The sequence below is a fragment of the Nomascus leucogenys genome, chromosome 5 (assembly GCF_006542625.1).
Source record: "Nomascus leucogenys isolate Asia chromosome 5, Asia_NLE_v1, whole genome shotgun sequence".
NCBI classification, from domain to species: domain Eukaryota; kingdom Metazoa; phylum Chordata; class Mammalia; order Primates; family Hylobatidae; genus Nomascus; species Nomascus leucogenys.
This window is the reverse complement of record NC_044385.1, coordinates 120,393,811-120,415,355: the sequence shown is the minus strand read 5'-3', so window position 1 is coordinate 120,415,355 and position 21,545 is coordinate 120,393,811. Positions and strand designations below refer to the sequence as shown.

The 21,545-nt window shown below is 40.2% G+C and overlaps 1 protein-coding gene and 1 pseudogene across 1 annotated transcript in view; one reads left to right on the top strand and one right to left on the bottom strand.

The window, feature by feature from the left end:
- ABCC4 (ATP binding cassette subfamily C member 4) overlaps positions 1 to 8,451 on the top strand; it is a 319,962-nt gene extending 311,511 nt beyond the window's left edge. Inside the window, exon 31 of the mRNA XM_030813558.1 lies at positions 6,600 to 8,451. Within this exon, the coding sequence (XP_030669418.1) occupies positions 6,600 to 6,707 (108 nt within the window). The 3' untranslated portion in view covers positions 6,708 to 8,451. The remainder of the gene's footprint in view (positions 1 to 6,599) is intronic.
- A 491-nt stretch (positions 8,452 to 8,942) lies between these two features.
- LOC115835278 lies at positions 8,943 to 9,043 on the bottom strand (annotated as a pseudogene).
- Between the last annotated feature and the right edge of the window lie 12,502 nt (positions 9,044 to 21,545).

The following is a 21,545-nucleotide window of genomic DNA, read 5'->3' as shown; positions in this document are numbered from 1 at the left end:
TGGTAATATTTTTTGAAATGTTTTCAGTATAGATAGAGATAGAGGTAGTGGATGTGTACCAAGTCCCCGTGTACAGTGAACTGTGCCACCCATTATTGTGGGTGGCAGTTTAAAAAAAAAAGGTGCAAAACAATGCTCTATACCATCTTAAAGGGAAAAGTTCTTTGGAACTTAGAATCCCTGACTTATTGCATGTCTGAAATCTTTGTTACCCCTCTGATTTAAATGTGGTGGCCATACCATGGCGCACATTTACCTATGTGACAAACCTGCACGTTCTGCACATGCATCCTGGAATTTAACATAAAAATAAAAATTTTAAAAAGTGGTGGTTATAAAATTATTGGGTCACACCTTCTTCCACTTAGTATGTTGCAGCCTTTGCTCTAGGGTCTTCTTGTGTTGTTTGTTCATATGGAGACATCTATGACCACATCTGACATAACTCGGCCTCTTTTCTTTCTTTTTTTTTTTTTTTTTTTTGAGACAGGGTCTTGCTCTGTTGTCCAGGCTGGAGTGCAGTGGCACAATCATAGCTCACTGGAGCCTTAACCTCCCAGGCTCAAGCAATGCTCCCTTCTCAGCCTCCCTTAAAGCTGGAACTAGAGGCACATGTCACCATGCCTGGCTAATTTTTTTTTCCCCCATTGAGATGAGGTCTCACTGTGTTTCCCACACTGGTCTTGAACTCCTGGGCTCCAGCCATCCTCCCACCTTGGCCTCCCAAAGTGCTGTGATTACAGATGTGTGCCACTATGCCCAGCCAGATCTTTTTCTTGTATGCTGAAAGGGTCATTAGTTTTCCTAGGACATTATTGTGCAGTCTTTCAGACTTTTGATTCAAGTCTTCTTTTTTTTCTGGAAGTTTACTTGAATTATATCCTTGAATTTTTTTTATTTGATTATATTCTCTTCTTTACAAATATCTATTGTGTATGTTTTATGTCCTTTGTCTATTTTATAAAGCTATTTTCTCCTTAATCCTTTTTTTTTTTTTTTTTTTTTTTTTTTTTTTTTTTTTTTTTTTTTTTTTTTTTTTTTTTTTTTTTTTTTTCTTTTTAGTCTCCCCCCCCCCCCCCCCCCCCCCCCCCCCCCCCCCCCCCCCCCCCTATTTTTTGTATTTTATAAGCTTATTTTTCTCCTTATTCCTTTTTAGTTCTTTATTAACTTTTAATTATTTTGTTTGTTTGCTCAATCTTATCCTGTGTCTCATACTGTTGTTTCAGCATTGGCTAATCTTTGTGCTGCCTTCAGTAGAAATGCCACTTATTTTTTATTTTTTATTTTTCCTTTTTTGAGACAGAGTCTCCATCTATTCCGCAAACTGGAGTGCAGTGGCATGCTCTCGGCTCACTGCACCCTCCAACTCCCAGTTCAAGCAATTCTCATGCTTCAGCCTCCCAAGTAGATGGGATTACAGGTGTGTGCCACCACAACTGGCTAATTCTTGTAGTTTTTCAAGATTTCATTATGTTCATTATATGATACAAGTTTTCATTATGTTGGCCAGGCTGGCCTCGAACTCCTGGCCTCAAGTGATCCTCCCACCTCAGCCTCCCAAAGTGCTGGGATTACAGGTGTGAGCCACTGCACCCAGCCCATTTCTCTGATATTTTCACTTTTCTCTTCCACTTCACTTTTGACCACTGTCAACTCGTGTTTCAGCATCTTCTATTGCTCTGCCATGTTTTCCTGTATTTTTGCATCTCTGTTATGCACAGCCTGATCATTCTGCTGCATTTTCTTTGAATGTATTATATTCATAAACTTTATGTGCTCAACATTTGTCATGTGTTTATCTTATTTCATTTCTTATTTATTTGTATAATTTCCAGGCTCTGTACTACTCTTAAAATTATAATAATAATTTTTATTATTCCTACTCCTCACTTATGAATAAAACGAACTCTTCCTGGACCAGATAGTTGCAGGATAGTTGTGGCTAGGGCCTTGTTTCTGGCTAAAGGGAATTTTCTGCGCTTAACGTAGAAGTACCTTATGACCCAGAGAGGCTGTGTGTGTGGCGGTGGGGAGGCGGGGAGAGTTGTGGGTGTGTATGTGTATGGGTATGTGGGTGTGTGTGGGGGGTTGTGGGTGTGTGTGTATGGGTGTGTGGGTGTGGGGGGGGTTGGGGTGTGTATGGGTGTGTGATGGGGTTGGGGTGTGTATGGGTGTGGTGGGGGATGTGAGTGTGTGTGGGGTGTGTGGGGGGAGGGTGGGTGTGTGGGGGTGTGTGTGTATGGGTGTGTGGGGGGGTTGGGGTGTGTATGGGTGTGGTGGGAGGTGTGTGTGTGCGTGTGTGGGGGTGTGTGTGTATGGGTGTGGTGGGTGTGGGGTGTGGTGGGGGTGTGGGTATGTGTATATGGGTGTGTGGTGGGGGTGTGGGTGTGTGTGAGGGGGTGTGGGTGGGTATGGGTGTGTGGGGGTATGTGTGTGGGGGTGGGAGGGTGTGTGGTGGGTATGTGTGTGTGTATATGGGTGTGTGGTGAGTGTGGGTGTGTGTGGGGGTGTGGGTATGTGTGAGGGTGTGTATGGGTGTGTGGTGGGTGTGGGTATGTGTGGGGGTGTGTATGGGTGTGTGGTGGGTGTGGGGTGTGGGTGTGTGGGGTGTGTTTGTGGGTGTATGGTGGGTGGGGGTGTGGGGGGTGTGTGTGTATGGGTGGGTGTGGGGTTGTGGGTATGTGTGGGGGTGTGTGGTGGGTGTGGGGGTGTGTGTGTGGGGGTGGGAGGGTGTGTGGTGGGTATGTGTGTGTGTATATGGGTGTGGTGGGTGTGGGTGTGTGTGAGGGTGTGTATGGGTGTGTGTAGGGGTGTGTGGTGGGTGTGGGTATGTGTGGGGGTGTGTATGGGTGTGTGGTGGGTGTGGGGGGTGTGGGGGTGTGGGTGGTGGGTGTGTGGGTGTGTGTATGGGTGTGTAGTGGGTGTGGGGGTGTGTGTGTATGGGTGTGTGTGGGGGGGTGTGGGGTGTGTGGTGGGTGTGGGGTATGTGTGGGGGTGTGTATGGGTGTGTAGTGGGTGTGGGGGTGTGTGTGTATGGGTGTGTGGGGGGGTGTGGGTGTGTGGGGGTGTGTGGTGGGTGTGGGGGTGGGGGTGTGTGGGGGTGTGGGTGTGTGTGTGTGAAACTGAGAGTACATGTTTTGCCTTTCTTCCTCCTTAACTTACAGAATTGGGCAATTGCAATCTCTCTTCTGTCAGGACCTCACCAATGTACATAGGTCAGTCGAAGATGTTTCTAATTGATTCTTTATTGACATACCTTAGCGTTCCTCCAATTAATTGGAGAGTTCCTGTGATTGTCGAGGCCTGCTCTTCATAGACACCTGCTCAGCCTTGCCACAGCCCCATTGGTTCCAGTTGCATATGGCAGCCCTTCATGATATTTTACCGCTCAGGCTCTCCGGATTTCACAAAGATTTAGCTTATTTTTATTAATGAATATCTTTGATATTCGGAGTGGTTTCTGAAAGGAAAAGGAGAGAAAATTCATTACTCCATTATCTTAAAAGCAGAAGTTCTTCTAAGTCTCCATTACTCTTTAACTTTGACAATATGCATGCCAATTTTGTACACCAAAATTAGACTGCCTTTAAAAATGATGAACTTGAGGCCTTGAGAGTTACTGTGATTGAATTAGGGCCATACACATCAGTAAAAATGAACTGACAGGGTCTTTAGCCTGAATTCAACACATCAGATGGTATCTTAGGAATGCAATGTCAATCAAAGCCCAGTTGCTCTCCTTTGTCCACGTGCGGGAGCTTGTATTGCTCTGTTAATTTTAGTAAAATCTAGCTCTGTTATGGTGGCTTCACTGATGAGCAAGAGTTTAAATATGAACTTAGTTTCAACCTACATTAGAGGAACTGTAATGGAGCAAACTCAAGAAAAGAAGGAAAAGATGGACAAGGTTTCCCATACTCACTGACCTGATACTCTTCTTGCCGCAAACGTGAACGCTTATGGCATTGTCTCCGTTAAGCTTCACAGTCCTTCTGACCTGCTGTTATTATCCCCTTTTGACACATGAAAATGCTAAAGTACAAGAAGCTGAGTAACTTTTTTTTTTTTTGATACAGAGTCTCACTCTGTCACCCAGGCTGGAGTGTAGTGATGCAATCTCGGCTCACTGCAATCTCTGCCTCCTGGGTTCAAGTGATTCTTCTGCCTCAGGCTCGCGAGTAGCTGGGACTACAGGCATGCACCACCATGCCTGGCTAATTTTTGTATTTTTAGTAGAGATGGGGTTTCACCATGTTGGCCAGGCTGGTCTCAAACTCCTGACCTCGAGTGATCCACCTGCCTCGGCCTCCCAAACTGCTGAGATTACAGGTGTGAGCCACCGTGCCCGGCCTGAGTAAGTTTTCAAAGCCACCAGTTCAAAAGTGTTCATACTCCATCTTCTATGATCTTTCAGTTCTACCTTTCTGCCTCCCAGTTTACCATATTCATTCATTTGAAATTGTCTCAGCCACAGCTTTGGGATTCTGTAAAGATAAAAGATGCACCAGAGGGATTCCTAAATACTTTGCCTTCATCCTTCAACCCGGGCGATACCACCACGTTCTGTGTACTTAGGGGCCACTTCTCTGAGCAGCATTCATCGTGACACCCAACACTAATGTGGCAGTTTTCAACCTGTAGTTTGTAGCCATTAATCAGTTCCTGTGACGTAAGCTATTGTTATCTCATGTTACAGATGAGGCAGCCGGTAGGGAGTGGTTAGGTAATTTTTTCAGGATCAGCAGTGAATCCCAGGAGAGAACTGAGACTGGACCTGTCCATCCCAGACATAGCTTACAACATGAGGGCTTTGCTAAAAGTGGTTCAGTAATCTTAACTCTCTTCATCACCTGCACTGTGAAAAAGATGTTTTATCTCACCTGTGCTGTTACCCATGGTGTGTTATAAAACCTGGTAGCAGAAGAGAAAAAGAAAGGTCAAATCAAAGACTATATACACAGAAAGTTTGTTTTTGACCAAGTATTTCAGACCATGAAGCTAAGACCATTTGGGTTTAAAGTTGCTAATAACAACACTTGCTTTATATATGTAAAAAAAAAATACATCAAGAGGGTTACACAGAAGGAAGCAGCCTATTTGGGGAAGGCTGTCAAGCAGCTGAAAGTGATGTGAATGTCTTTTTGTTCTTTTGGCCGTTTTTAGTTTCACTACAGAATAGCCTTTTTGGAGTACATAAATCTATAACCACACAAAATATGGCTAGCTTAAAAAAGTGGGAGAGGAAGATGATACGAAATTATCCCCTGAAAAGTCTTATTTTTGAACACTTGCATTATAATGGAAATAGCCTCAGATTTCTTCTGGTGGCATTCCAGCATTATTGGACAATTTATTTTCTCCTCAAGTGACATTTTAGTATGTAGTGTGTTATATGTAATGATGTTTCTGGAGTAACAAGTATGCAAGAAGTGAGAGAAAAAGTACACTTAATATGTAGGCAGGCGTCTCAGCACTTTCTTTTTTGTACGTGAATCCCATTATCTCCAGTGATAATTTTGTTGACAGCACCCACAAATATATTCAGAGCAAGGTTTTATAAAACAGATCCAGAATCGTATGACTAAGAGACCCAGCTGACACGTGTCAGCCTCAGATAGTTGCTACATTTTCGTTTTAAAGAGTCAAACAAAACTTTTCACATTCTTCTTTGGGGAAAAAAAATTACATTTGAAGTCCTTTTTCACCCAAACACATTTTGAGATAAGAGCTCACAAGTCTTGACATTATTTCATTTTGTTATGCGCATCTGTCAAGGAACCAAGATACGATACAGCTACTAAAAACTGATGATTGTGGAACAGAGAAACTTGACAGCATTTCATTTCCTTTATGTTCTGATTATACATTTATCAGAAAACCTGTATCTCTTCTAGTTCAGCTAGAAATTGGTAGAATTCAGGAACTCAAAGGCTTGGTAAAGAACTGTCCTATTATTTGGTATCATCTTACATTTTAGAGAAGTTGCTTGGTTGAGTCATTGTTAAAGCTTTTGCTTCTCTTTCCATTATTGTGGGCCACTATCCACAGACCACATTTCTATAGGCCCTATAACTGCTTTGCCGCACAAATTAAACGCCGGGATGTTTCATACCTATACGCCAGCATTTCAATGCTTGTCAATCAGAGTTTATAAAATACAGGGATTACAACTTGATATTAACATCCAAATCTATTGTGCTCATTTTATGTGTGAAAATGAGAAACCCTCGTTCAGACGCTAGATTTCCCAGCCTCTTTGTCACCCTGTTTTTAATTTATCTCCGGGTTTTGAGTCAGTAGAATGATTCTGCTTATCAATTTAATACAGAGATAAAACATATCTATGAATCAGAGTGATCAGAACTAAAATGGATCTACAGGTTGTTTGGCATTCAGCCCAGCCCTGCTGAGGGTTTTAGTGGGGCTCATTCCTCTGTACAGTAGATTTATCCCTGTTCTTAAATTGTGCCTCAGTGAGGGATATGATTTGCTTCACATGAAGAAGTGAACACAGAAGTGCATTGTTTCAGGGAGGAGGCCGTTAAAATTTTGAAACATTCTTTTTATGCTTGCCTTTTTTTATTCTTTTTTTTTTTCAGGTATACTTCAAAAGAAATTATCCACATATTGGTCACACTGACCGTATGGTTACAGACACTTCCAATGGACAGCCCTCGACCTTAACTATTTTCGAGACAGCACTGTGAATCCAACCAAGATGTCAAGTCTGTTCCGAAGGCATTTTCCACTAGTTTTTGGACTGTGTAAACCACATTGTACTTTTTTTACTTTGGCAACAAATATTTATACATACAAGATGCTAGTTCATTTGAATATTTCTCCCAACTTATCCAAGGATCTCCAGCTCTAACAAAATGGTTTATTTTTATTTAAATGTCAATAGTTGTTGTTTAAAATCCAAATCAGAGGTGCAGGCCACCAGTTAAATGCTGTCTATCAGGTTTTGTGCCTTAAGAGACTACAGAGTCAAAGCTCATCTTTAAAGGAGTAGCACAAAGTTGTCACAGGTTTTTGTTGTTTTTACTGCCCCCAAAATTACATGTTAATTTCCATTTATATCAGGGATTCTATTTACTTGAAGACTGTGAAGTTGCCATTTTGTCTCATTGTTTTCTTTGACATAACTAGGATCCATTATTTCCCCTGAAGGCTTCTTGTTAGAAAATAGTACAGTTACAACCAATAGGAACTACAAAAAGAAAAAGTTTGTGACATCGTAGTAGGGAGTATGTACCCCTTACTCCCCACCAAAAAAAAAAAAAAAAAAGGATATATGGTTAAAGGATAGAAGGACAATATTTTATCATATGTTCTAAAAGAGAAGGAAGAGAAAAATATTACTTTCTCAAAATGGAAGCCCTTAAAGGTGCTTTGATACTGAAGGACACAAGTGTGACCGTCCATCCTCCTTTAGAGTTGCATGACTTGGACTTGGTAACTGTCGCAGTTTTAGACTCAGCATCGTGACACTTCCTAAGAAGGCCAAACCTCTAACCGACATTCCTGAAATACATGGCATTATTCTTTTTTGGATTTCTCATTTATGGAAGGCTAACCCTCTGTTGACTGTAAGCCTTTTGGTTTAGGCTTTATTGAAATCCTTTCTAAATTGCATGAATAGGCTCTGCTAACATGATGAGACAAACTGAAAATTATTGCAAGCATTGACTGTAATTATGCAGTACGTTCTCAGGATGCATCCAGGGGTTCATTTTCATGAGCCTGTCCAGGTTAGTTTACTCCTGACCACTAATAGCATTGTCATTTGGGCTTTCTGTTGAATGAATCAACAAACCACAATACTTCCTGGGACCTGTTGTACTTTATTTGAACTATGAGTCTTTAATTTTTCTTGATGTTGGTGGCTGTAATATGTTGAGTTCAGTTTACTAAAGGTTTTACTATTATGGTTTGAAGTGGAGTCTCACGATCTCTCAGAATAAGGTGTCACCTCCTTGAAATTGCATATATGTATATAGACATGCACATGTGTGCATTTGTATACATATGTTTGTCCTTCATATATCAAGTTTTTTGACTCATCAGCAGAGAGCAACAGATGTTTTATTGAGTGAAGCCTTAAAAAGCACACACCACACACAGCTAACTACCAAAATACATTGACTGTAGTAGCTGTTCAACTGCTAGTACTTAGAAATAAATGTATGGTTAATGTTCAGTCCAATAAACCACACACAGTAAGTGTTTATTGGTAGTCATGGTTCGTATTTTGGGTGACTGAAATTACAACAGTGATCATAATGAGGTTTGTTAAAACGTTAGCTATATTCAAAATGTCTATATGTTTATTTGGACTTTTGAGGTTAAAGACAGTCATATAAACATCCTGTTTCTGTTTTAATATTATCATAGAATTTTTTAGTGAAACTAAATTCAATTGAAATAAATGATAGTTTTCATCTCCATTCAGAGATCTGTATTTCTATGCTTCAAGGGATTCCTGACTCATGTTCTTGCTGATGAATGCCAATGAGTTTTCCTGAGATCGAAAAATACGGTATCAAAGGACACCTTCTATCATCAACCGGTTCTCTTGGCAAATTAGATGTACCAAGTATTCTAACGGGTAGATTTCAGTGGGTTTCAGACAGTTTGAAGCAGTTGCTATTTAAGCAAGTCCATTTGCACCGTTCTAGGAAGAAAGAGTATTAGCTTATGCCTCAGGCTGGAGCAGTATTAAATGGTTGAGACTTTTGCTTTTGGTTTTGGTTTTTAAGGTGACTTTGTCCAAAACTAACAAGAAACATCTGCTGTTACACTGAAATCACTATTAAATAATGATTCTCAAAGTGTGGTCCCTGGACCAGCAGCATAGCACATCACCTGCAAACTCATTAGAAATGCACATTTTTGTACCTCACCACAGATCTACTGAATCAGAAGCTCTGGTGGTGGGGACCACGAATGTGTGTTTTAACAAGCCCTAGGGTGATTTTTTTTAAGGGGCCATGCTAATCTTCTCTGTATCATTACAATTTTAGTATATGTGCTACTGAAGCAAGTGCCCTAAGTGTGATTCTGATGCAGGCTAAAGTCTGAGAACCGGTACCATAAACTTAAAGAACTCTTAAAACTCATTAAGAAAAACACAGAAAGCCCAATTAGAGAAATGGACAAGAGATTTGAATGGGTATTTCACAAAAGGGAATATCCAAATGGCCAATAACTGCAAAAGTGCTTACTCTTTATTAGTTACCAGGGAAATGCAAATTAAAACCACTACGAGATACCACTAGACACCCACTAGAATGTCTAAAATGTAAAAGACTGAGAATACCAAGTGCAACAGGAATTCTCACGTACTGCCATGTAAGTATATTGAAAAACCATCTTCGGAAAACAGTTTGACAGCACTGACTCAAACTGCACACTCTGCGATCTGTTTGTACCACTCCAGATGTGTACACATGTGCACCAAGAGATGTTGTCAAGGATGTTCCTAGAAACATAATTCCTAATAGCCCAAACTGGAGATAATCCAAATACTCATCAACAGCAGAAGGAAAACAAATTATGAGGTATTAAAATACTTCTACAGCAGTGAAAGCAATTGAACTACATGAAGAACTCATGAGTTTCACAGACATAATATTTATTCCAAAGAAACCTGGCCCAAAAGAATATTTATGATCCCATTTATATAAAATTCAAAAATGTTACAGCTGAACAAAGGAGTGCAACACCAGAACAGTTCATAACTTTGGGGAGATGGAAGGTGCTGGTAATTGGGGGAAGTACACATGAATCTTCTAGGACACTTAAAATATTTTTTGTGGCTGGGCGTGGTGGCTCACGCCTGTAATCCCAGCACTTTGGGAGGCCGAGGTGGGTGGATCACGAGGTGAGGAGATCGAGACCAACCTGGCTAACACGGTGAAACCCCGTCTCTACTAAAAATACAAAATATTAGCTGGGCGTGGTGGCAGGCGCCTGTAGTCCCAGCTACTCGGGAGACTGAGGCAGGAGAATGGCGTGAACCCAGGAGGCGGAGCTTGCAGTGAGCCGAGATCGAGCCACTACACTCCAACCTGGGCGACACAGTGAGACTCCATCTCAAAATACATATATGTGTATATATATTTGTTTGTTTGGCTGGGCGGTGATTAGATCATTATTGATTGAACACTTTCATGTGTCATACTTCACACTGAGTTAACTTTTTAAAAAGTTGGTCTTGTTTTTCCTTTAGAATCTCAGATTCAGTGCTTCAGTCTTCTAAAAGGGAATAATTTACACGTAGGAAATTAATTCTGCTGAGTTATTAAAATAAAAGGCTCTTTCAGGGTTGTCTTTTGTGGTGCATCACAGCTGATGCATCGGATGGTTTTGGTACCTGAGAAGCCAAGGTCTATATTTTCTCTAACCAATAAATAAAATAAATCTCACTTTCTCTTCAATTTTAGGATAAGTACAAAAATAAGGAACTCTAAAGTTTTTCTGGATTCTATTTGTTTAACCACTTCACCAAGGTATGACTGGCATATAGAAAGTTATACATATTTAATGTATTTGCTTTGTGTTTGGCGATAAGTATCACCTATGAAACCATCACCACATTCTATGTCATAAACATGTCCATCACCTCAAAGTTTCCACCTGCTCATTTTCTATTTTTTAATCTCCATTAGAGGAGATGAGGTACATAAATAAAATAATTTCAGGGAATTGGTCTCGGCAAAGATGTATGGCTAAGACTTCAAGGACAGGCAACTTAAATAGACAAATGGGACTATATTAAACTAAAAAGCCTCTGCACATCAAAGGAAGCAATCAACAGAGTGAAGAGACAACCTGTTGAATGAGAGAAAATATTTGCAAAGTATTCATCCAACAAGGGACTAATATCTAGAATATACGAGGAACTGCAACAACTGAATAGTAAAAGACCCACATAATTCCATTAAAAAGTGGGGAAATGACATGAATAGGCATTTCTTAAAAGAGGACATACAAGTGTCCAACAAATATATGAGAAATGCTCAACATCACTAATCATCCAGGAAACTCAAAACCACAGTGAGATATCACCTTCCCCCGGTTAGAATGGCTATTATTAAAATGAGAATAATAACGGATCCTAGTGACAATGCAGAAAAGAGGGAACTTTTATATACTGTTAGTGGGAATGTAAATTAATAGAATCCTATGGAAAATAGTATGGAGGTTTTTTTTTTTTTTTTTTTTTGAGATAGAGTCTCACTCTGTCGCCCAGGCTGGAGTGCAATGGCACGATCTTGACCCACTGCGACCTCCGCCTCCTGGATTCAAGCGATTCTCCTGCCTCAGACTCCCAAGTAGCTGGGATTATAGGCACCCACCAGCATGCCCAGCTAATTTTTGTATTTTTAGTAGAGATGGGGTTTCACCAGGTTTGACCAGGCCGGTCTCAAACTCCTGACCTCAGGCGATTCACCTGCCTTGGCCTCCCAAAGTGATGGGATTATAGGCGTGAGCCACCATGCCCAGCCTGGTATAGAGATTTCTAAAAAAAAAACCTAAAAATAGATGTCCTTACGGCTGGGCGCGGTGGCTCATGCCTGTAATCTGAGCTCTTTGGGAGGCTGAGGCAGACGGATCACCTGAGGTCAGGAGTTCGAGACCAGCCTGGCCAATATGGTGAAACCCCATCCCTACTAAAAATATAAAAATTAGCCAGACATCGTGGCGCATGCCTGTAATCCTAGCTACTCGGCAGGCTGAGGCAGGAGAATTGCTTGAACCCGAGAGACAGAGGCTGCAGTGAGCCAAGGTCATGCCGCTGCATTCCAGCCTGGATAACAGAATAAGACTCTGTCTCAAAAAAAAAAAAAAAAAATAGATGTACCATACAAACCAGCAATCCCACTAACTGTGTATTTACCCAAAGGAAAAGTAATATATATCATATATTTCTTTCATCAGTATATCAAAGGGATACCTGCACTCTTATGTTTATCATAGCACTATTCACAATAGCAAAAATATGGCATCAACCTAAGTGTCCATCAACGGATGAAATAATTTTTATATGGTGTATATATATGTACCATGCAATACTATTCAGCCATAAAAAAAAGAATGGAACCATGTCATTTGCAGCAACATGGCTGGAACTAGAGGTCATTCTGTTAAGTGAAATAAGGCAGGAACAGAAAGACAAATACCACTTGTTCTCTCATATTGGAGCTAAAACATTTAATCTCTTGGAAATAGAGAATAGAATGATAGATACCAGAGGCTGGGAAGGGTGGGTGGGTGAGAGAGGGAGGCTGGTTAATGGGTATGAACACAAGTAGAAGAAAGAAGTTATAATGTTTAATAGCAGCCTAGGGTGACTATAGTTAGCAACAATATATTATATATTTCAAAGTAACTAGATGAGAGGACTTGAAATGTTACCAGCACATAGAAATGATAAATACTGAAGGTGATAGATACCCTCAAATACCCTGGCTTGATCATTACGCATTCTATGCATGTAACAAATACATGTATCCCATAAATATGTAATTTTAAAAATATATACTATGTATCAATAGAAGAAATAATGCTAAATGCTTTTAATAACACTATAAGTGGTTGATATCTTGTGAAGAAACAACTTTAATCAATTCAGTGAGTCAGTGAATTAGATTTATTATTTAGTATTGTTCAATTTAGTGAGTTAATATTAATTTATCAGCTGATTAACTTGTCCTTATGTACTGCAATGAAAATCCATGTTTTTCTTTCAGAGGGTTTGACTGTGGAGGTTTTAGAAGCCTGTCTTCTCAAATCTCGGTATTTGTTTCAAATCCTATTCTCAAAAGATTAATGATGTTCAGATTTGTATGCCCTGAAGTGTGTTAGATTTTGCACCTGAGTGAACGTGTAAGTCACTTCCCGCAACCAGTTCTGTTTTAGAGCGTTTTCAAGCTGTGCCTTTACCTAGAAGACTGTATGACATTCTGGCCACCACAGCTCAAAATAACATCTTTATAATTCCACAAATGTGATATGCATTACTAATGGACTTATTTTACTAAAAGCAAAGAGAAATCGTTCACCTGAAATAAAGGAAACTAAGAATGTTCAACAAGTAATGCTCATCCTAAAAGCCATGTCTATGTTCAACCCAACTTATTCACCAAATGGTCTAATTCTCAAATCCTCATTCTTTGAAAATTGAGTAAATGTGTGTCAATGAAATACTTCCATCCTACTTGATAAATAGTATAGTCATGGACTACATTATTCCCCAAATATAGATTGAAAAACAAATAGTTTTCCTCAAAAATTGTAATAAACTCATGGTTTAATTTCCACAAAATATGTTATATCTGTTTTAATGGATATGTTGATCCTTATCAAATGGAAGTTTTCAACTCAGAGGGTAACTCATTCACATACAGAGTCCTTGTTTCCACTACTTTATACCCGATTTCAGGATTTAGAAATAAGTGTTATGATTCTGCAGAAGCTAGGTGGGGGTTGGGAAGAAATAAGTCTTATGAATATAACTAACAATTTTCAAGTAAAAATCCTCCCCAAGCCCTAGAAGCTTCTTTGGTCTGTGCTGCAGTTTGATTATCTGGGATGCAGACTCTGAGATGGAGTTTGGTGTTCCAGATGTTTATTACAGAGTTACCCTTGGGATTAATCCTTGTGGAATCAAGAGGGAAGAAGCAGGATTGGGTGGAGGGAGAAATTGAGCTGGAGTTGCTAGCCAGAGAGACCAGCTGACCCCACCAGGAACCCTGGAGCTAAAATGGTCCGTGAGGGTCGTCCTGTGTGCCAATGGCCAGGGCTTTCTCCCTCCACCTTGATTAGTCATTGCATGTGGGCTCTCCCCAAAAGGACTGACAGCAGAAGGTTGCCCAGCAACTACACCTCCAGCAGCTGGGACAAGTCCTTGAAGGGGGTGATGGGTGGCACATCTCTATGTCCACCGCAGTGTATGTTCCAGCTCTGGAGGGAGATTATTGAGGTGTTCAGTGGCAGAAGACTCCTGGTGATTGGCATTTAAGTCAAAATGAATTGCCAGTTGACAAGAGATGGCTGGTTAAGTGATTGTCTTCAACAACCTGTGACCTGAGAAAGAGAAGAGAAGGTCCATGTAGGGGAAATATCCTCGTTGTCCTTATTCTCTAAAATCAGCAGTGTTCATTTATTCCAGGAAGTGATCTTAAGAGCAGTTCTTTGGATTGGCTAACTCCTATGTATGTCTGTAATACCCTGAGCACCGCTCATTACAGCGAATCATAGCTGGGGTCTGCAGTGTACAGGACTCCTGCTTAGAAGGACCCAGCACTTAGTTTAATGCCCTGTTTTCGCCATCTAGATATTCTGAATTTTTAAGCAAAGGGCCCTGCTTTTGTATTTTGCACTGGGATCTATAAATTATGTATGCTGCCCTGAGTATTTGTGGTTCTGTTTCCTCTCTAAACCATGAACTTCTGAGGACTTGGACCATGCCCTGTTCATTTTAAAATCTACATCTAGCACAATGTCTGTCACATCGTGGGTGCTCATAAATGTTTGCTGAGTGAATGGATAATGACTGGGAAGAAGCCTTCCTTTAAACTGTAATTCTGAGATTTAAGGGGGTATCCTGGGGTAGTAGAAAGATCCCTAGTTTGGGGGTCAGTCACATATATCTGGCTGCCAATTCTGTCTTAGCTACTCCCTAGCAATGTTGGGTGATCAAAGAATATGCTGTCTGATGTGGGAGACTTTTGAGAGTGAAAAGAAAGCACTAACCAGGCACGGTGCCTGGGCAGTAAATTGGGACTGTCCTTGACAAATGGGGATATGGCTACCCTATAGCCATGTAGCCTTGGTTACATGCTTGGATAAGTTTCTGTCTCTATGAACCTCAACTGCTTCATCTGTAAAATGGACATAGTTCCTGAACTTGCACAGTTACTTTGGTTGGGATGATTGGTGGACCAAGAGCATCCAACAGAACAGAAAGGTTAGGACCCAGAGGGAAATGCATTGAGTTTGGATAGTAAGAAGGTCCCCCTCTTCCACCATGAGAGGAGAGTAAGATAAATGTGGATGAAGGTAGGTTTGTAAACTGTAGAAGGTGTATTTCAGGAGGTTCTCACCATGGCCCAGACCGAACTGTTCTTACTTTACATAGAGTTAAAATGAAACAAGCACACACGAGAAGGATCCCAAGCTCTGGAGTCCAGCTTCCTGGGTCTGGATGCTGGCTCCTCTGTGCAGTGGCTGCCTGGGTTTGAATCCAAGTTCTACTACCTGTTAATTGTTGGCCCTTGGGTTGGGAAGCACACTATGCTTCCATTTCTTTTTCTGTAAAATTGAGATTGGGGTAGTACTTTTCTCAGAGGGCTGTTGGGGAGATGAAATATGAAGGACATACTCTACAACAGTGATGCTCAAATCATGATCTGTGGGCTAGTGCCAGGCCATGAACTGTTTATAACCTCAGGCCACAATAAGTACAGGAATTTCAGGAAAGCCATTAGAAACCTTTATAGGCTTTTGACTTTGCCATGACATCCAAACTCATGATTGGGGATATCCTTGTGGAGCAGCCAAGAGTTTGCTGAACCTGGATAATGAGGCAGGTGTGGTGTGAGTAGCACATTAGCCATGCGCAGTAGAACTACTTATTAGTTTGCAATGGATTGAAAATTTAAAATAATTAAATAAAACCTATTCTTAACCCCAGATAATTGAGAAGCACCATTTTAGAACAATGCCTGGTGTGCAATTAGCTCTCAATAAACACAAGCCTCTTTATTAATCAGGGAAAAATCATACCATGACATATATTTAAAATTAGGCTACACAGACTTTCCAAATGCTCTACTATACATTAGCAATATTTAAAAATAGCATTAAAAGCCAAAATCCTGCTCAATGTTAATTAGGGATGTGTAAAGTCTAAAAGTATTTTAAAAACGATGCTATGCATATGTTTACACCAAGTCTATTCTTGAATTAACAGCATGATCTTGATGCTGAAGGTGATAGCTGGGTAGACATCAGGCCACTTGTAAAAGTGGGGAACATGGGGCTGGGCACGGTGGCTTATGCCTGTAATCCCAGCACTTTGGGAGACCGAGGCAGGCAGATCACCTGAGGTCGGGAGTTCGAGACCAGCCTGACCAACATGGAGAAACCCCGACTCTACTAAAAATACAAAATTAGCCAGGCATGGTGTCCTGCGCCTGTAATCCCACCTACTTGGAAGGCTGAGGCAGGAGAATTGCTTGAAGCCCAGGAGGCAGAGATTGCAGTGAGCCAAGATCGCACCATTGCACTCCAGCCTGGGCAACAAGAGCGAAACTCCGTCTCAAAAAAAAAAAAAAAGTGGGGAACACGGGTTGATGTGCAGGGTGTTGACTTTCCTTTAAAAACAGAAAGAATGTGGGTTAACTGAGGTTTTGCTTTCGAAATGTAATATTCTAAAGAAAATAACCTCATCTTTTCAAAAATAAAGCAGCAGTGTAGGTTGAAAGCTGAGAGAAACAGGTTTATTTGAATTTAGAACTAAAAAATAAAAGAATAACATACCCTGGCCCTAAAAGACCTTCACTTTCACTCCAGGTTTATCTCACTTATCACAGGGGGGGTCCACATCGGGATTATATGGTTTTTCAAGAAGGACCAAGATAAAAACTTAGATAAACTACAAATACTTTACAGAAAGCTTACATTGGAAAGTTGTGGCTAAATTCAGTGTTTTGCTCAGCAACCATGCTCATAAAACAACCAATGCACCATTAGCTGTAGCAATAGATAGAAAGCCTTGGGTATTGCAAAACGGCGTTTGATCCAAAAGTTTCTCATATTTGATTTGGGAGGGCATTACAAGAAACCTTTTGAAAATAAAATTTTGCAGACTACTTAAGACAAAAATTAAAATGAGTCACGGCTGGGTGCAGGGGTCACGCCTATAATCCCAACACATTGGGAGGCTGAGGTGGGCGGATCACCTGAGGTCAGGAGTTTGAGACCAGCCTGGGCAATATGGTGGAACCCCGTCTCTACTAAAAATACAAAACTTAGCCAGGTGTGGTAGCGCACACCTGTAATCCCAGCTACCTCTCCTACTCTGGAGGCTGAGGTGAGAGAATCCCTTGAACCCGGGAGGCGGAAGTTGCAGTGAGCCAAGACTGTGCTACTGCACTCCAGTCTGGGCGACAAAGCAAGACTCTGTCTAAAAAAAATAAATAAAATAAAAGGAGTCTGTATGAAACAGAGTTTATATCACATTATTTATTATTTTCAGTAAAAAGAATCAACAGAGGATTGAGGTGGGGTTTTTTTTTTTTTTTTTTGGTTTTTTGGTTTGTTTTTTTTCAAGACGGGGTCTCACTCTCTCTCCCCGGCTGGAATGCAGTGGCACAATCATGGCTTACTGTAGCCTCGACCTCCTGGGCTCAGGCGATCCTCCCACCTCTGCCTCCTGAGTAGCTGGGACTACAGGCACATGCTACCATGCCTGGCTAATTTTATTTTTAAATTTTTTGTGGAGACAGGGTCTCACTATGTTGCCCAGGCTGGTCTCAAACTCCTGGGATCAAGCAATCCTCCCCTCTCAGCCTCCCAAAGTGCTAAGATTACAAGCATGAACCACGGCTCCAGGCCCAGACTGAAGATTTTTAAATTACATCTTGTAACATAATTAATTAAAAATAACCCATGAGTTCATACTGATTCTAATAAGACAGATGAAGATAGGAAGATAAGATAAGATAGATGATAGATATTTAGGTAGATAGGTAGATATGTAGCTAAGTAGATGGATGGATAGATGGACATATGGAAGGGAAAGGTCTTTTAGAATGTCAACTAATAAATGTAGAAGGATTGACACAAAAAGCACCATGCGGAAGCCATCATTGTCATAAATAATTCAGACAAAATTCAACATTGGCTCCTAAATGAATATAGGATGAATGTTTGGGTGGGAACAATATATTCGCATGGACAGAAATTATCTTCTTGTATTAATTAAAAAGGGAGGAATTATATCTTTGTAGTAGAAGAATCTGGCAGACATCACCCTAACCAGGTGACCAGAGTTAACATCAATAGTAGGACCAGTAGACACCCTTGTCTCTTGATGTACAAGGTAATGACAATGACACCACTTCTGTGTTTTTCTTTCTGGCCCCACCCCCCAAAAAAGCCAAACCTGGATCAAATCAACAGAAAAGCCCAAATTGAGGGCACTCTATAAAACAACTCGCCTGTACTCTTTGAAAATGACAATGACCATTAAAGGTTTAGAAAGTGTTTCAGATTAAATGGAAACTTAAAAGTCATGACAATTAAATGCATTGTGTGATCCTGGATCCAAAAGCATGCAATAAGGACAGAACCGAGACAATTAGTGAAATTTGAATAAGAACTGTGTAGTTGATCATAAGTTGTATCAATGTTAAATTTCCTGAATTTACTCATTCTACTATGTAAGTGAAGGTCCTTATTCTTAGGAAATACACATCGATGTATTTAGGATAGAAGGGCTATGATGTCTGCAACTTGGTTGCAAATAGTTCAGCAAAAATGATTTTATATATATATGTATACATGCACACACATCATATATACATACACACATTGTATATAACAATATGCACATTATAAACGCATATATACATATATAACTTATATATGATCCTGGATCAGAAAACTACCATCTATTTATCTGAGAGAAAGCAAATGTAGGAAAAAATGCTGAGTGAACCTAAATGTAAACTCCACAGGAGTTTATTGTATTATTACTGCAAATTTTGTATAGATTTAAAAGTTTTCTCAAAATAAAAAGTTAAAGACAAAAATTAGTCTGCCACAGCTCAGCCCACAGAGTAAAGAATCCACATCTAGATAAGCAAGAATTGACTATAGGTGGTGTTATAAAAATCATCAGACAAGTTTTAACTTTGTGAGCATGGTTTGCACAGCTCCCTCCAAGCCGAAGGGCTTGAATCTGGCTTTAGGCAAAAGCACAGAAATATGCATACTTCTGTAGAGAATGCATGTGGAGTCAAGCGCTGCGCAGAACCTGGACCCAGAATGCAGGTAGATCCGTGTGGCCACTCCCTTCAACAACAATAGAGTGAATAATACCATCCTGGAAATCTGGCTCATCAGTGATTCTGCATTGGCATTACTATGCTTTGGAAAATCACATGATGCCATATCTTGCCTAGATGGACAAAAATAATTTTATTAACAGAAGGGATCTTATCCAGATCCCTATGCTGTTCTAGTGATAATAGAGCAGTTAGGAGTAGATGCCTTGTGTCTCCACCGACAGTTGAAGCGCAAAGCGCTGCCTCTTGCCGCTCAACAGAAGCCATATGGACGATCCTGAACTCTGTATTTTGGTAGAAATTCATTTCATACAGGAGGCTCTCTTTTTTCCATGATAAGCAGATGTTTCCACCTGGCGTTGTGCCAGTCAAATTTATTCTGGTGTGCACTTTCCTAATATGAAAATCAGCTAACTCCTTTTCATCAGTTTTCTTAAAGACCTGGTTTAACTCATCTGACTCTGCCAGTAGTGAACTTTTTAAGAAAGTAACATCATAGTTGCTACCATTTATTTATTTATTTATTTATTTATTTATTTATTTATTTATTTATTTTTAGGCACAGTCTCACTCTTGCCCAGGCTGGGATGCAGTGGTACAACCGTGGCGCACTGCAGCCTTGACCTCCTGGGCTCAAGCAATCCTCCTGCCTCAGCCTCCCAAGTAGCTGGGATTATAGGTGCATGCCACCACCATGCCCCAATTTTTTTTTTTTCTTTTAGAACAGGGTCCTATGATGTTTTCCAGGCTGGTGTCAAACTCCTGGGCTCCAGCCATCCTCCTGCCTCAGCCTCCCAAAGTGCTGGGATTATAGGCGTGAGCCACTGCACCTGACATTGTTGCTACTTGTAAATGCAGTAACCAAGCATACAAGCAACCAGGTGAAGGATATTGACTCTACACTTCCTCACCTCCAAATAGGAAACAGTTTCCAAAAAAAATCACCTTGACAATTTGAAATAATGTTGAGAAATGTTGAGAAATGGGGGATGTCTGATTTGACAAAACAGAAGTTAACATTTCAGATCATTTTAAATCTACTGAAATCTGCGAATTTCACTTGCTAAATATATCTTGTTTTTCTTTGTTGCTTTATAACGAATACAGTGAAAATGAGGGAACACTGTATTCTCCAATTTGCAAGGGTTCTTGCCAACAGGCACTATTCACTATTAGCAAGAATACAGCAAAGCAATCACTGTCAAACATGCTGGTAAAAGTGTGAATGATACAAACTTTCTGAAGTTTGGTACATATGTCAAGGTTCTTAAAATGTTCCTATATTTTGGCTCAAAAATTTATCTTCTAGGGATCTACCCTATGGATATAAATTCCAACAAAAATATACATTAACATATTTTTGCAATATAATTTATAATATCAAAAATGGGAACAAGCTAAATTCCACAGTCAAAATTTGCTATGTTCATGCAATAAAGTATTACATAGCCAATAAAACAATTTTTCCAAAGATAATATAATGATGTGGGGTGATATGGTTTAGCTCTGTGCTCCCACCCAAATCTCCAATTCTAATCCCCATAATCCCCATGTGTTGAGGGAGGAACCAGGTGGAAGTGATGATTGGATCATTGGGGCGGTTTCCCACCCACATCTTATCTCTAATTGTAATCCCATAATCCCCATGTGTCGACGGAGGAACCAGGTGGAAGTGATGATTGGATCATTGGGGCGGTTTCCTCCACGCTGGTCTCATGATGGTGAGTGAGTTCTCACGAGAGCTGATGGTTTTGTAAGGCAGTTTTCCTTGCTCTTGCTCGCTGTCTCTCGCCTCCCGCCATGATTGTCGGTTTCCTGAGGCCTCCCCAGCCATATGAAACTGTGAGTCAATTAAAGCTCTTTCCTTTATAAATTACACAGTCTTGGGTATTTCTTTATAGCAGTGTGAAAATGAACTAATACATGAGGTAAGTAAATACCCATTTTTCAATATTAAGAAAAACTCCCCAAAATTGTATAAGCACATTTGTATCTTTAAAATTCTGAAATTAATAATCAAAATGTTAATAGTTATTTCTGAGTAGTGTGATTATCACTGGTTTTTATTTTGTAAGTTTTTAAAATTTTCCAAATTAATGAGCATGGGTTAATTATAAAGTCCTGAAATTATGTATGGAGAAGTTACAGTGCCTCTTTCAGTTAGAATGAACTTGTAAATTTATATTTTATTTATGAATAATGTCTTATCTGTCCACAAAGAAGCTCCTAGCTTCAATATCTTTACTGCAGACACTCCCTTAGCACATGAGTTGAATGGTTGTTCAGAAAAGTCTGGTATCATGGTTTGAATGATCTTTTCATTGTTCTGGTTCTCTAGCAATAACTGGCAAATCCCAATGTATTCCCATTAAAAAGACAGGCCATGTGCAAACTGGATTTAGTTAGGCACTCTACATACAAAAATCATATTTGAATGGCACTTTTAGGACAAATAATTATTTTCTA